Raw genomic sequence first — 15,702 nt, 5'->3', positions numbered from 1 at the left:
TTAATTAATTATGTGTGATTGATTTTATTTAGTCCTTTTAGATGTTCCCTCACATTTACTGCAGTTGGTAGATAGCAAAATGAATGGACTGGAATAGCCTACAACTACATTAATTATATAACTATATCTACATGCATGATAATTGTGATGTATGGTAATTGCATTATTATCCCTTGGAGGATGGGGCGACATGTTGGGTTGTAACCTGTAGAGGAGAATGAAAAGTTCAATAAAACAGTAAGTCGCATGAAACCAGTGTCTCTGTGAATTATTCAAACTTGCATCTAATAAAAATCACAGAAAACTATGGAGCAATTGAAGCCTCCTAACCGTCTCGATTTTGAAGGAGATCTGGCAGAAAACTGGTGAACGTGGATTCCAACGTTTGACCTGTATCTCATTGCAACTGACACTGCAGAGAAAAGAGACAAGGGGAAATGTGCGACATTTCTTGAGATGGCTGGAGATGATGCCATAAAGGTATTTCACGAGTTTGTGTGCCCATATAATCTTAGTGAAAGTGGTAAACAGATTTGGCTTGCTGTCTGCTATAGAGGGGCTCGGAGAGGATATTCTACCCGAGCTCTGATTGCCCCCCTATATCAGGCAAAATTGTACAAAAGGAGTAGCAGGGGAAGAAGAGAGATATCTAAGGGCATCTGTACAGGAACAGGAACCGAACGAAACCATTGATGCATACGTGACTGCCTTGAAAAATGATGGCGAAAGACTGTGAATTTGGAAGATTAAAGGATGACTTGATTAATGATTGCGTTGTCTGTGGAGTTAGCAAAGACACTGTGAGAGCTAGGCTTCTCAGGGAAACTGATTTGAACCTAGCAAAGGCTCTAGTTATCTGTCGGACCAACTAAATAACACAAAGCCATATGAAAATGCTGCATGAAGAAGCAGAAGTGGCTGTGAACAAAATCACGAAAACAAAGTCAACTGTAATGCGAATTTCAAGCACAAGGGGAAAGAGAAAGACGAGTACATTGTGAATATGTACATGAGCCAAGGAAGTGTCCAGCATATGGCAGAATTTATAATGAGTGCTCTCAGAAGAACCATTTTTGCCATATGTGTTGTTGTGGGAGTAAACCTCACTCCTCTGATCTCAAGAGACACTCTAGCGACTGACACTAGAGGTTGCAGCCTTTAGCCACCTTTTTAAACCATCCGATTCTCATGCTTAGAGCGGTTCGAACAGGAGGGGTTACACATGTACAAAACACCAAAACAGAAAGGCAAACCTAGAAGTTTGGAGAAAGAGGTCCATGAGATGGAACAAGAAGATGCTGAATTGTTATATAGATCCAATCGAAATTGAATAAAGTGAGCAAACAGCTAGCAAATGGCTGACACAAATTAATACAGTCTCTACCAGAGAAAGGGAAAACAAGAAATGGACTCAATAATTAAGAATAAATAACTGCATACTTACCTTTAAGCTAGATAAAGGAGCTGAATGCAACGTGTTGTCCTTTGAAGACTTTGAGAAAGCCTTTAACATGAAAACACCTCTGAAGAAGTCAAACTGCTCATTAGCTACATATTCTGGCCACACATTGGAGAGAAAAGGTAAAGTATACACACAGTTTTTGTGGGGGGAAAAAAGTATATATATACAGGTCCTTCTCAAAAAAATAGCATATTGCGATGTAGTTCATAATTTTCCATAACGTAACGATAAAAATTAAACTTTCATATATTTTAGATTCATTGCACACCAACTGAAATATTTCAGGTCTTTTATTGTTTTAATACTGATGATTTTGCCATACAGCTCATGAAAACCCCAAATTCCTATCTCAAAAAATTAGCATATCATGAAAAGGTTCTCTAAACGAGCTATTAACCTAATCATCTGAATCAACTAATTAACTCTAAACACCTGCAAAAGATTCCTGAGGCTTTTAAAAACTCCCAGCCTGGTTCATTACTCAAAACCGCAATCATGGGTAAGACTGCCGACTCGACCCTGTCCGGAAGGCCATCATTGACACCCTCAAGCGAGAGGGTAAGACACAGAAAGAAATTCCTGAACGAATAGGCTGTTCCCAGAGTGCTGTATCAAGGTACCTCAGTGGGAAGTCTTCGGAAGGAAAAAGAGTGGCAAAAAACGCTGCACAACGAGAAGAGGTGACCGGACCCTGAGGAAGATTGTGGAGAAGGACCGATTCCAGACCTTGGGGGACCTGCGGAAGCAGTGGACTGAGTCTGGAGTAGAAACATCCAGAGCCGCCGTGCACAGGCGTGAGCAGGAAATGGGCTACAGGTGCCGCATTCCCCAGGTCAAGACACTTTTGGGCTACAGAGAAGCAGCGCGGGGCTGTTTCTCAGTGGTCCAAAGTACTTTTTTCGGATGAAAGCAAATTTTGCATGTCATTTGGAAATCAAGGTGCAAGAGTCTGGAGGAAGACTGGGGAGAAGGAAATGCCAAAATGCCTGAAGTCCAGTGTCAAGTACCCACAGTCAGTGATGGTCTGGGGTGCCATGTCAGCTGCTGGTGTTGGTCCACTGTGTTTTATCAAGGGCAGGGTCAATGCAGCTAGCTATCAGGAGATTTTGGAGCACTTCATGCTTCCATCTGCTGAAAAGCTTTATGGAGATGAAGATTTGGTTTTTCAGCACGAACTGGCACATGCTGACAGTACCAAAACCACTGGTAAATGGTTTACTGACCATGGTATTACTGTGCTCAATTGGCCTGCCAACTCTCTTGACCTGAAACCCATAGAGAATCTGTGGGATATTGTGAAGAGAAAGGTGAGAGACGCAAGACCCAACACTCTGGATGAGCTTAAGGCCGTTATCTAAAATCTATGAAAGTTTAATTTTTTTATCACAAAAGATCACAATATTTAAAACTTTTATCACAATATGCTATTTTTTTTAGTGGACCTGTATATCACATAATAGTCGCTTCAACCCGCGGACATAGAAAACAAACCACGTCAGGCTAAGACCTAATTCTGCCGTTTGCCAGTTGGACACGCGATCCGGATCATGATTCCTCCTACTTTGTGTCGGTTGCATTAAATTACTTTACAATATATTCACTTCATTTTTTAATCTGATTTATTTAAAAAAACATTAAATCATCATCAATAATATGCAGCAGTTATAAATCATTACAACTCGAGGTGAATTTATTTGTTGAAACTTGGAAACCATATAAAGAATCATTTTTTTATTTCCCATTAAACAACATGCAATATTTACACAGAGAATTAAGATTATTTTACAGATATTAATGGAATGAATGAATGAATGAATAATGGGTAGAATCTCTCTTCAGTCTGTTCTGATTCATCAACACCATTTCACTGATCCTTTATATACCCCAAACCCAGGATAGAGCGGCTGAGTGAATGTGGTCTGGACTGTGTGGATGAGGCTCATTGTGTCTCCAGAGATGCTGTAGAAAGACAGAGTTCCTGCACTGGGATCCACATACACTCCTATTCTATAGATATCATCATACATTCCTACTCTACAGCTGATGGGCTTTACAGGGAGTTTAGTCTTTATGTCACTGTGATTGAATGAGTAACTAGAGGAAGAGCAGAACAAACTCCAGGACTGATCATTACATCCAAACCAACACTCAATACCCCGTCCCTTCCTTCTGATGCTCTTATATGACACTGATATATACATACCAAACATTTCACCACTTAACTCAATCTCCCAGTAACAGCGTCCACACACACTCTCTCTACACAACACCTGCTGATAATGTTCAAATCTGTCTGGATGATCAGGATATGACTGAATCTCTGGGTAAGTGTCAGTAATCACTTTTTTCCTCTCAGATAGTCGAAGGTGTTTATTCACTGTGTTCCGGTCCAGAGTGAACTTTTGAGAAACTGATGAAGAGAAAACACATCCGAATCAGGAATTATGAATCTGATCTTATAATGTAGCTGAACTCTTCATGATCAATATATCAGCAGTGTCTCAGTACAGTTTACCAGATATCCTGTGCAAATCATTCTCATGATCAACTCTAAAGCTCTTCTGTCATGTTTTCTTTCTCCTTCTACAGGAAGAACATGAACACACACAGTGAGTTTTTCTGCTTGTTTTCTCAGTGACTTACATTGTAGGAAGTCATTACTGGTCCTGGGAACAATGTTGGTGAAAGTGACTGTGGAAATCAACAGACATGAAGAGTGTGATTATCATGTCAAGAGAAAATGATCCCTGCATCCGTTTCTAAGACATTTCTAATATGATCTTCTACATGATATGAGATGATTGAGGATGATTTCTGAGAGCAGATGAATCTCCAGGACTTTACCTCTGTCAGAGATCTTCTTCAGCTCCTTTTTGCAGAAATCCTCCAGTTTGTCCTTCAGCTGACGGACAGATTCTGTCACGCCATCAAAAGAGGAGAGAGAACTGAAGGGATTGTCATTGACGTCTGTAGATTCAGGAGGAGCTGAGAGAGACTGGAAACTCTACAGGAAACAGAAATCAAAGCTCATCATCTCCACACTTCAGCCAATAACCTGCACTACTGTCAGATTTGATCTTTAGTAACGCTCCTCAATCCAGCACTTTCACAGCATCAGCTTCAGTCTCCTAATATTCATTAGTTTCCGAGTTTACACTTTCATCAAAAAAAAAAGTTATGCATATTTGGCGTGCTGTCCGAGGGGAGCAGAGGGGAGATAACTCCTTATCTGTAAATACCTATAAAAGTCCTGTTTTTCCAAGCCAAAGGTTTCCCTCAACACATTAAAGCTTTTCATTTGATTTTCTTTTCACAATTTGGTAAAAAATCTCTACACCCTTTGTGACCCAGACCTTGAATCTCAGGTTGGTTCTGTTGGGTACAAAACCTTGGTCATAAGCCAACCAGCTTAAGATTTTAACATCTTTATTTAGTTTGTATGTTTTGATCAGCTCTTTCCAGGTTGTAAGCACCGATTTTACCCAGGGATTCTCAATTTCATCCAAATGACTCAGCCGTTTAACATCTGCCAATAAGGCCTGAACAGGGACCTCAGGCAAAACACTACACTCAATATTTTTCCATTGAGCTTCACATTTTGAATCACACCAGTACAGCAATGCTCTGATTTGGGCTAAAAAGTAATTTTTCAGGCAAGGTAAACACTATCCACCTTTTTCTTTTGTAAGTTGTAAGGTTTTAAATCAGATACAAGGTTTTTTGGCTTGCCATGCAAATCTTGAGATTGTTTTATTCCACTCATCGAATAAATGACTGGGAATGGAAACTGGGAGGGTCTGGAACAAGTAGAGGAATCTGGGCAAAACGTTCATCTTAATAGTTTCTATCCTTTGACTTAGACTTAAGTATGGAATAAGATTCCATTTTTCAAGGTCCTTCTTTATATTGGAAAAAGGAGGGGTATAGTTTTTCTTTAGAATTGTTGATGAGTCTTTATGGAGAATTCCACCTAAATATTTGAGAGATTCTGCTTGCCATTTAAATGGGTAAGTCTTTCTAAAAATCAGCGGAGGTCTCCAATAGGAAAGAATTTCAGTCTTCTGTATATTCAATTTCTATCCAGACACTGGACCAATACCATTTAGGAAATGCATCACATTAGGTATACAGATTTCTGGTTTAGTCAGGAACAGTAGGACATCATCTGCGTAGCATGTAATTTTCTGTTTGATCCCATCAATTGTAACCCCGTGGATAGTGTTTGATTTCTAATATATTGGGCCAATGGTTCTAAGTATAAAGCAAACAGAAGAGGGGACCAGGCACAGCCCTGCCTCACCCCTCTTTCCAATATCTAGTGACCATTAATTTTGACTCCTGATGTTGGACCATAATAGAGAGCCCCAATATTTCTAATTATTTGGTTATCCATTTGGAATTTGTTTAAAACTTTGAATAAATAAAGCCAATTTACGGAATCAAAAGCTTTCTCAGCGTCCAAACTAATTATGACAGCTTATTTTTGGTGTTTTTCCACATAATTCATTATGTGTAAAGATCGTCTTATGTTGTCCTGAGCTTGTCTATTATTAATAAACCATGTTTGGTCGTTGTGAATTAAATTTGGGAGTATTTGTTCCATTCTTTTGGACATAATTGAGGTGTATATACAATAATCCACATTCAGAATCGAAATTGGTCTATTTGATGCACAGTCGAGTCGATCTTTCCCTTCTTTGGGTATTACAGATATAATAATGCGTTCGATTTATATAGCGCTTTTCTAGGCACTCAAAGCACTTTACATTGAAGGGGGGAATCTCCTCAACCACCACCAATGTGCAGCATCCACCTGGATGATGCGACGGCAGCCATTTTGCGCCAGAACGCTCACCACACACCAGCTGATTGGTGGAGAGGAGACCGAGTGATGAAGCCAATCAGGTTATGGGGATTATTAGGAGGCCATGATGGACAGAGGCCAGTGGGCAAATTTGGCCAGGATGCCGGGGTTACACCCCTACTCTTTTTCCGAAAGACATCCTGGGATTTTTAATGACCACAGAGAGTCAGGACCTCGATTTAACGTCTCATCCGAAGGACGGTGCTCTTTGTCAGTACAGTGTCCCCATCACTATACTGGGGTGTTAGGACCCACACAGACCACTGGGTGAGCACCCCCTGCTGGTCTCACTAACACCTCTACCAGCAGCAACCTGGTTTTCCCAATTGGTCTCCCATCCAGGTACTGACCAGGCTCAGCCCTGCTTAGTTGCAGTGGGAAACCAGTCTTGGGCTTTATTCTTGGGCTTTTTTACAGATATAATGGCTTTTTTCCAACTTGGGGGGTCTGAGCTTCTTTAAGTGTCCATTAAAGGTTGTTAAAAGCAGGAGAGTATGTGTTTCTTTCAATGCTTTATACCACTCGGAGGTGAACCCGTCACTCCCCGGGGACTTATTGTTCTTTAATCTCTTGATTGCATTCTGTATTTCCAGAGCAGTAATTTCAGACCCTAGTTTTTTATTTTGTTCTTCCATCATGACAGGCAGGTTAAGGGTTTCCAGAAAGGAATCTATTTCGTCTTCCTTATCAATCAATCAATCAAACTTTATTTGTATAGCACCTTCTAACAACCAAAGGAACTGTTACACAAAATACAACAATAAAATTTAAAGTGCTATAGTGCTACAGTGTGGTAAAGGCCAGTCTAAATAAATGCATTTTTATCCTGGACTTGAACAGGGCCAGGTCTGTAAGAACACACAGGTCTACAGGTAAAGTGTTCCAAAGTTTAGGAGCAGCAAAAGCAAATGAACGATCGCCCCACTGCTTGCACCGGGACCTCGGAACAACTAGCCTCACCTGGTCAGCCGACCGGAGGGCTCTGTTTGGACGGTAGACACTTAAAATCTCTAAATAAGGTGGTGCAAGGCCCTAAGAGCTTTAAAGGCAAACATTAAAATTGTAAAATCAGCACGGTACCGAACCGGGAGCCAGTGGAGGGAACAGAGAACTGGGCTAATGTGGCTGTTTCTAGATGTACTGGTTAGAAGACGAGCAGCTGCATTCTGTACCAGTTGGAGACGATGGAGTGAAGACTAGTGTGATGCCAATGTAGAGTGCGTTACAATAATCAATGCGTGAGCTGATAAAAGCATGAATTGCCTTTTCCAGATCACTGCGGCACAGAAAAGGCTTTGGCTAAAAGTCGCAGCTGGAAAAAGCTTGCTTTTACTACAGAGTTAATTTGTTTGTTAAAATTCAGATCTCTGTCAAAAGTCACCCCCAGATTCTTTATGGCATCACTAACTTGAGGGGTTGTGCTTGATGATATATTGTTGTTTAAAATAGAGGAACCAAAAATGATGTATTCCGTTTTACTCTCATTCAGATGAAGAAAGTTTTGTGAAAGCCATTGTTTAATATCAGACAGGCAACTATGCAAGGAGTCTAGAGCTGAGCCATCATTTGAAAGCACAGGCATATAGACCTGGAGGTCATCTGCATATAGGTGGAAAGAAAGATTGTGCTTAGCAATAATGGAACCAAGAGGCAACATGTACAGTGAAAATAGAACAGGGCCAAGAATAGATCCTTGTGGCACTCCAGAGGACAGAGGAGCAGTGGATGACGAAAATTCATCGATCATAACTGAAAAGCTCCTGTTGTTCAAGTAAGAGCAAAACCACTGCAGGACTGAACCCTTGAGGCCGACCTGCAGACTCAGTGCTATGTCATGACCAAAACCAGACTGAAACTTTTCTAAAATTGAGTTATTTTCTAAAAAAGGCTGTAACTGTGATAGAACAACTTTTTCTAGGACCTTTGATAATGGTAAATGAGAGACGGGTCTAAAATTAGACAAAATGTTGGGATCCAGGTTGGGTTTTTTCAAAATTGGTCTGACCACTGCGTGCTTGAAGACAGTTGGGACAGTCCCTGAGCTGAGGCAGCTGTTAATAAGCGAGAGGATGCATGGCCCAACAGTATCAAAGACCTGTTTGAGCACCTTGGTTGGAACAGTATCGAGGGGGCAGTTGGTGGGCGACATCCCCTGCACCACCTCAGAAAGGCGTAATAAAGACACAGGTTCAAATCGTTCAAACACTGCAGGGGAGACAACAGAAGGGTCAGCGTTGATGTAAAAAGTACTGTTCATATTCTGCCTATCAAAGGACTAGCCTGACAAGCCAGACCCACATCAAGATGTTTGGTCTGGAAACTCACCATAGACAGGGCTCAATCCGAGGGGCGGGATAAACGGTTGTCTTTCAAACTCCCTCTGCACGCAATAGGATAGCGCTACACCAACCAGAGCAACGAAGGTGAAGCAGAGCTCGCTGACTGATTAAACATTCGCCGTATCCGGTCGGCTAAACTACGAACACATCTTCCCTTTTTAAGAATGACTTCAGTGCCGCTCTTTGTTCTTTTCTCTGAGAAAAGCTTAACTCCAAGTCTTCCAGAGTCGCGGTCAAAGCTGATTCGAAAGACCGCCGCCGTTCGCCAGTTTCTGTGTTTACTAGAAGCACGCAAACGCAACTCGGCCGTCGTCATTATGGCCCCGCCCGCCGACTCCATACATGATGTGATTGGGCCGTCCAGATTTTGAGGAACACAGCTCAGAATGGTATTGAGAGTTCCTAGACGACACTTGCAAGCAAATTAAATTTGCTGCCGCTAGGGTGCGTCTAGATTTTTAGGCTATCAAAGGACACTTGCTCAATAAAATAAATAGTTATTATCTACTGAAATTAGATGAGGGACTCTGCCTCCGTTGGCGATTTAAACACATATTTCTTTCCTTCGTATGTCTACAGCAATGTAGCAGAGAAGGTGAAAACATGCCTTAGTTTCCTTCTTCTGAATTCCTCACAGGCCTGCTGGAATTCTGCTTGCTGTTGACGAATGGGGTGCGGAAAATCCTGGGAAAAGTAGATCTTCTTCCCCTTGTATTGGATGCTTTTCTTAAGCCTGGCGGCATGCATGACTCGTTCCTTATCCAGGAAATTCAGGAATCTCATTATGAAGCCGCGTGGGGGAGATCCGCATTTCCTCTTCTCGCGCCAAGCCTATGCGCCTGTTCTATTGTCACCTGGGGAACCTCTACCAGCTTCTGAATCAACGATTCGAGGAAGCCTTCCACATCTTCTGGTTCCTCTCCCTCCGGAATTCCCACGAGTCTGAGATTCTTTCTGCGTCCCCGTGCTTCAAGATCAATGAGCTTTCTTTTTTTGGTTTTGTTTTTAGCCCATGACTGAGCGTTCTCCTCATGTATCTGAATCACTTTCGCTTTCAGGCCTTTAGCTCTCTCAATTCGGGGAGTTCGTCTTCTGTATCACTGATGCGGGCTTCTGCGGTCTGGATACGCCTCTCCACTCCTCCCAGATCAGTCCTTAGAGCGACAATCTCAGCCCTCTTTTCAGCTCTTCATCTCTCCACACTACGGCAGACATCGTCCAGTTTCTCAATGCCCCTTTCGAGTGTGCGTTCTTTTCAGGCGTCATCAGTCTCTGCCCTCGTTGGCCTAGCATCGCTAGCTTGAGCCGCTACATTCCCGGGCGAGGTACAATCTGTTATTTTAGATTGCTTACTTGTCGAGGATTTACCCGAACCAGTGTTCTTTGGCTGTTTGGACATCTTTCACTGCGTCTATTGTATTGGGGTTTAAGTCCAATGTAAGTCTTTTAACTTCTCAAATTAATTTCTATGAAAGTTAATCTTGCAAAGGCATGAACTGAAATGTGCCAGACTGAACTCGCGTTGTGAATGTATGCCGCTAGTGTAGTCGCGATTACCTCAGCTCTCATCATGAGACAAGCTCAAAGACTGGCTGTTTGGGACTATTTATGATGGGGTACTTTTGAGGCAATGGTAGAGGTTCTCGCTCGAGAGCAGGAACGAGGTGCCAGGGAGAGGATCTCTGTTCCAGTGGTCCCAGTTCCTGTGGTTCCCGTCTTCCGGTGGTGCCAGTTCCGGTGGTCCCAGGTCCTGTGGATCTAGTTCTGGTGGTCTGTGTTCCAGTGGGCTCAGTTCCGGTGGTCCCTGTGCTGGTGGTCCTTGTGCCGGTGGATCATGTTCCGGTGGTCCCTGTGCCAGTGGTCCGTGTTCCTGTGGTCTCAGTGCTGGTGGGTCCTGTGCTGGTGGATCGTGTTCCGGTGGTCCCTGTTCTGGTGGATCTTGTTCCGGTGGTCCCTGTTCCAGTGGATCGTGTGCTGGTGGTCCCTGTGCCGGTGGTCTCAGTGCCATTGGCTCGTGCTCCGGTTTTCCCTGTGCCGGTGGATTGTGTGCCAGTGGTCCCAGTTCCGGTGGATCGTGTTCCGGTGGTCCCTGTGCCGGTGGTCCCAGTTCTGGTGGACTCCGTTCCGGTGGTCCCAGTTCCAGGGGATCTAGTGCCGGTGGACTCTGTGCCTGTGGACTCCAGGCCGGTGCCCTGGTCTGTCCCTCCCGTCCCTAGTGGAGCATCTGGTAGCCGCTCCTTAAGGAGGGGATCATGTCAGATGCCTGTCCTGTCTGCACATGTGGGTTTTATGTTGAGCGTGTGCTTCTGTCATTGCCTGATCCCTCCCCCTTGTTTTATGATTAGTGTTTGATTTCTCCCATCTGTTCCCTCTTCATTTCTACCCTTTATAAGCTCCTTGTGTTTGTCAGTCTTTGTCGGATCGTTGTTCCTTGTGATCTCTGTTGGTTTGTTCCAGTTTTGTATTTTGTTATTCTTATTATGGTTTTTTTCCCTCGTGGGTTTTGTTTTGAGTTTGTTTTATTTTTTAAAATAAATCACCTTACTTACTGCACTTGAGTCCTCACACCTGCTGTCCTTAAGTCATTCCGTGACACATCCAGAAAGTATTCACAGCGCTTCCCTTTTTCCCACATTTTATGTTTTTCAGCCTTATTCCAAAATGGATTAAAATCATATTTTTTCCTAAATTCTACAAACAATACCCCATAATGACAACATGAAAGAAGTTTGAAATCTTTGCAAATGTATTAAAAAATAAAAAACAAAAATCACGTACACAAGTATTCACAGCCTTTGCTATGACACTGAAAACTGAGCTCAGGTGCTCCTGTTTCAACTGATCATCCTTGAGACTGAGTCCACCTGTGGTAAATTCACCTTCCAACAGGACAATGACCCTAAGCACACAGCCAAGATAACAAAGGAGTGGCTATGGGACATGAATGTGAATGCCCTTGAGTTGCCAGGAGATCTCTCCAGTCTGGAGAGATCTGAAAATGGCTGTGCACTGAAGCTCCCCATCCAACCTGATGGAGCTTGAGAGGTCCTCCAAAGAAGAATGGGAGAAACTGCCCAAAATAGGTGTGCCAAGCTTGTAGCATCATTATTTAAAAAAAACTTGCGACTGCCAAAGGTGCTTCAAAAAAGTATTGAGCAAAGGCTGTGAATACTTATGTACATGTACATTTTTTTTTTTATTTTTTTTTACAAATTTGAAAATATTTCAATTTATTTTATTTTATGTTGTCATTATGGGGTATTGTTTGTAAAATTGAGGAAAATAATAATTAGTTTAATCCATTTTGGAACAAAGCTGTAACATAAGAAAATTTGGAAAAAGTGAAGCTCTGTGAATACTTTCCGGATGCACTGTATCTAGAGGCATTATTTAAAAGCACACTGAAAGACTTTTAATGAAGTGAAACAGGTTTTTATTAGTGATCTGGCAGCTAGTGATGAGGAGAGAGAAATTATCAACTGAAGTCTCAATAGAAAGCAAACTGGACAATTGGTTTACTATAAATAAGTTTAGATTTGGAGCCTGTGCACTCTTAAGTTGTGAAACTATCACTGCTAATGAACATTGCTGAACTACTGAACATTAACGTTGTTCTTACAACCAATATGTTTGTGCCACTGCAATGAAAGCAGAACAATAATTAATGTACGCCAGTTGGGAATCGTTCAAAATTAAGAAACTACATTTATATAATTTGTGTCATCACTGCTTTATAAATGTTGCTATGTAAAATTTGAGTAAGTAAGTTGTGGAAACGGCCCTGATCACATTGTAGACTTTAGTAGATTTCAGTTCAAAGGCTACGAGTAAACTGACCATTATTTATAACTTTTGAGCAGTGGCTCTGAAAGGTCATGTTTTGTGTGGTTCCTGTATGTTATACAGCCTCACTCGGTCTTCATGGTCACATTCATAAATGTATTAAAGGCAAACAATTACGAAAATTATTTTTTAAGATTTGAAAATCATCTGATGCAAATCTGGTGAATATTACTTGTTCACTGAATTCACAATGATTAAAGAAATCAGAAGGAAAAATTTGTGAGGACTTCAGTCATCGGGTGTTTCTCTGTGAGTCTGTTGTTCTTCTAGATCTCTGTTACCTGCAGGAAATGGATGTGATCCTGTGTGTGTGAAAGCTGCTCCAGCTCAGCGTCTCTCCTCCTCAGATCATTGATCTCCTGCTCCAGTCGCTCCAGTCGTCCTTCAGCTCGACTCACTGCAGTCTTTTCCTGATCTCTGATCCGCTGTGTGGCCTCAGAGCGGCTTCTCTCAATGGAGCGGATGAGCTCAGTGAAGATCCTCTCACTGTCCTCCACTGCTGTCTGTGCCGAGCGCTGTTAGGACACACATCACAATCACACAGTGGCTTCAGTGAGTCCTGACTGAGACTTCTCAAACTGCTCTTCTTCTCCAGACTCACCTTATGAGCCTCCACAGCCTCTCTCAGCTGCTGAAGATCTTTCTCTCTCTGCTGGATCCTCTGCTGGAACGACCTCTGTGTCTCCTTCAGCTGGTGCTAAAGACAAACCAATGACAGCAGAAACATCACATAAAAAAGGTTTAGATCCTTAGGCTCAGGCCATGCAGAATAATTAAAGGTTTTAATAAGATTTTAATACATCAGAATAAAAGGCTCTATTAAACTGCACCTTCACTTCCCTTTTCCACCTCTTCATTTTCCCTGATATGTCTCGGTCTCAAATCTCTCCTTTGTTTTGTTTTATTTCTTTGCTACTAACCTGTCACTTCACAACAGAAATGTCTCAACATTGTTGCAAAAATAAGTTTTATATAAAATATAAAGTAATAAAATATAAGCATTGTGTTCATATTCTGGGTTCATCTGATTTTGTTTTACATGGAATACTTTATTAATATGATATTTCCTTAGTTTGGTCTGTTTATAACAGTGTCTTATACATTAAGCATTTTTCACGTTAAGCGATTTAATCTGTCGCTGCACAACACAACTGTTTTAACATTGTTGCACATTTTTTTTGTCAAATATAAAACGTTTACTGAGTTTAGTCTGATAATAACACTCTTAATACATTCAGCCACATTAGGCGTTTTAGAAGGTCCCTATAAACAGTGTCAGCATTATTTCATCAGTGTGTGGTTTAAAGTTCATACCTGTTTCTCTGTCCTCTGAGCTGCAGCTGATACAGTGTCGTGGTTTTTATGTTCATCCATCATGCACAGCACACATATACACGTCTGATCAGTGCGGCAGAAAACCTCAAGGAGCTTGTCGTGTTTCTGGCAGATCATCTCCTGCAGTCGTCCAGTGGCTTCAGTCACTTTATGTGGCTTACGGGAGTGATAGTCCTCATGACGGTCAAAATGAGTTTGACAGAAAGACTCCAGACACACCAGACAGGACTTGACGGCTTTGTGTTTTCTTCCAGTACAGACGTCACACTGCACATCTCCAGCTCCAGCGTAACAGTCATCAGGAAGTTTAGTCTTCTTCAGTTTGTCCACCACTTCAGCCAGCATGGTGTTTTTAGCTAAAGCAGGTCTTGGACTGAAGGTCTGTCTGCACTGAGGGCAGCTGTAGACTCTCATCTGATCCTCCTGATCCCAGTGGACTGTAATACAGATCTTACAGTAACTGTGTCCACAGTGGATCGTCACTGGATCCTTCAGGAGATCTAGACACACTGGACACAGGAACTCATCCTGATCCACTGAAATTCTGGCTTCTGCCATTTTACTGCATGAATACAAAGACACAAACACACAAAAGTTCAACTTCACTTCAGTTTCTGTTTCCCTGAAAATGTGATTCCTTCTTCCTGGTTCTTTGTTGGAGGGACGTGTGCAAATGTCTGATCATAAAGTGTCCACTAGAGGTCAGTTTTAGACAGACACACAAAGAAATATTACAGAGAATCAGGACAACACCATTAATAACTTCTGTAAAACTGCATCCTAATGATCACATCTATGTAAGTGTTATTAACTATATAAGAAAAGTTATTTCCCTTGTTTTATAACAGTTCTTGACTAGAATTATCTACAGTGTGTTATTCTCCTCAGATGAACATCTAATGAACTGAAAATCTCTTCAGTCATAGCATCATCCTTAATTCAGGGGATCCAGGCAAATTATGTGACTTAGACATTTTTATTTAGAAATTCCCTCACATTTACTACGATTGGCACGTAACCAAATTAATTGCCTGAAATAGCCTACAGCTACACTAATTATATATCTACACATATGATAATTATGATAAATAAACTCTTATATTCTCCACTCAGAATGAAAGAACACACAGGATTACAATGAGAATTAATATCTTTTTTTAAAAGTTATAAAACAATAGAAACAAAGACTGCAGGCAAAGATTGTCACATGCCCTTTTCTCTGTGGGACAAACCTGCCTCAGTGGGAAAGCTATGCTATGTAGCTAATCCATTTAATTGTCTTTAGCATGTGGGGTAAGTAAAAACTATTTGAATGTATCACATTTAATATTATCTTATAGATTAAAGCAGTGTTGAATGGTTGAATATTTTCTGTGGTTGAATCAATGAGAGGTAATGGCTGATTTTGTACTTTCTGTAGAAGTGGTTTTGGTCTACTGTTTTAAGTTCTAAAAATCTTTTCTTTTAAATTCACAGTTAGGGTTTGGAAATGGACTTGTTGTAAAATATTACAGGCGGATAACTGTGAAATAGTGGACACATGTAGGCCTTCAACTTGTTGGTTGTTGTGTTGTGCCTCATGAATGTGTTGATATCAAGACATGTTTTAATGCTTAAATGCTCTTGTGTGTTGGACAACATTTATATGAATATGAATAAATGGGTTTCCCTGTATTTTGATGGTCTCTTTAACAGATTCTGTTGACTATGAGTAACATTGCACTACATATCTATTAGCTCTCATTATAGTGTTAGTAGAGTATTAGAAGACTGGTTGGGTTAGGGTTAGATTAGGTTGACATGTAGTTACTTATAACCTTTTGCCATGGTCACCAGAACTCCTGGATTCAGTTCCTCAC

General features: G+C 41.4%; 1 protein-coding gene across 2 annotated transcripts; it reads right to left on the bottom strand.

The window, feature by feature from the left end:
- Nucleotides 1-9: 9 nt before the first annotated feature.
- On the bottom strand, nucleotides 10-14,514 carry LOC137049245 (tripartite motif-containing protein 16-like protein). Of its 2 annotated transcripts, none has more exons than XM_067427737.1 (6): nucleotides 13,823-14,416; nucleotides 13,110-13,205; nucleotides 12,790-13,023; nucleotides 4,307-4,466; nucleotides 331-412; nucleotides 10-205 (listed from the first exon to the last, which is right to left on the bottom strand). In XM_067427737.1, the coding sequence occupies exons 1-6, from the start codon at nucleotides 14,399-14,401 to the stop codon at nucleotides 25-27; spliced, it is 1,332 nt and encodes a 443-aa protein (XP_067283838.1). In that variant the 5' UTR covers nucleotides 14,402-14,416; the 3' UTR covers nucleotides 10-24. The 2 variants fall into 2 exon arrangements, with proteins under 2 accessions (XP_067283838.1, XP_067283837.1); XM_067427736.1 differs by lacking the exons at nucleotides 10-205; nucleotides 331-412 and adding exons at nucleotides 3,180-3,872; nucleotides 4,106-4,153 and having other exon boundaries at nucleotides 13,823-14,514.
- Between the last annotated feature and the right edge of the window lie 1,188 nt (nucleotides 14,515-15,702).

The sequence above is a fragment of the Pseudorasbora parva genome, chromosome 20 (assembly GCF_024679245.1).
Source record: "Pseudorasbora parva isolate DD20220531a chromosome 20, ASM2467924v1, whole genome shotgun sequence".
NCBI classification, from domain to species: Eukaryota; Metazoa; Chordata; class Actinopteri; order Cypriniformes; family Gobionidae; genus Pseudorasbora; species Pseudorasbora parva.
This window is presented reverse-complemented; position numbering and strand designations above follow the sequence as displayed.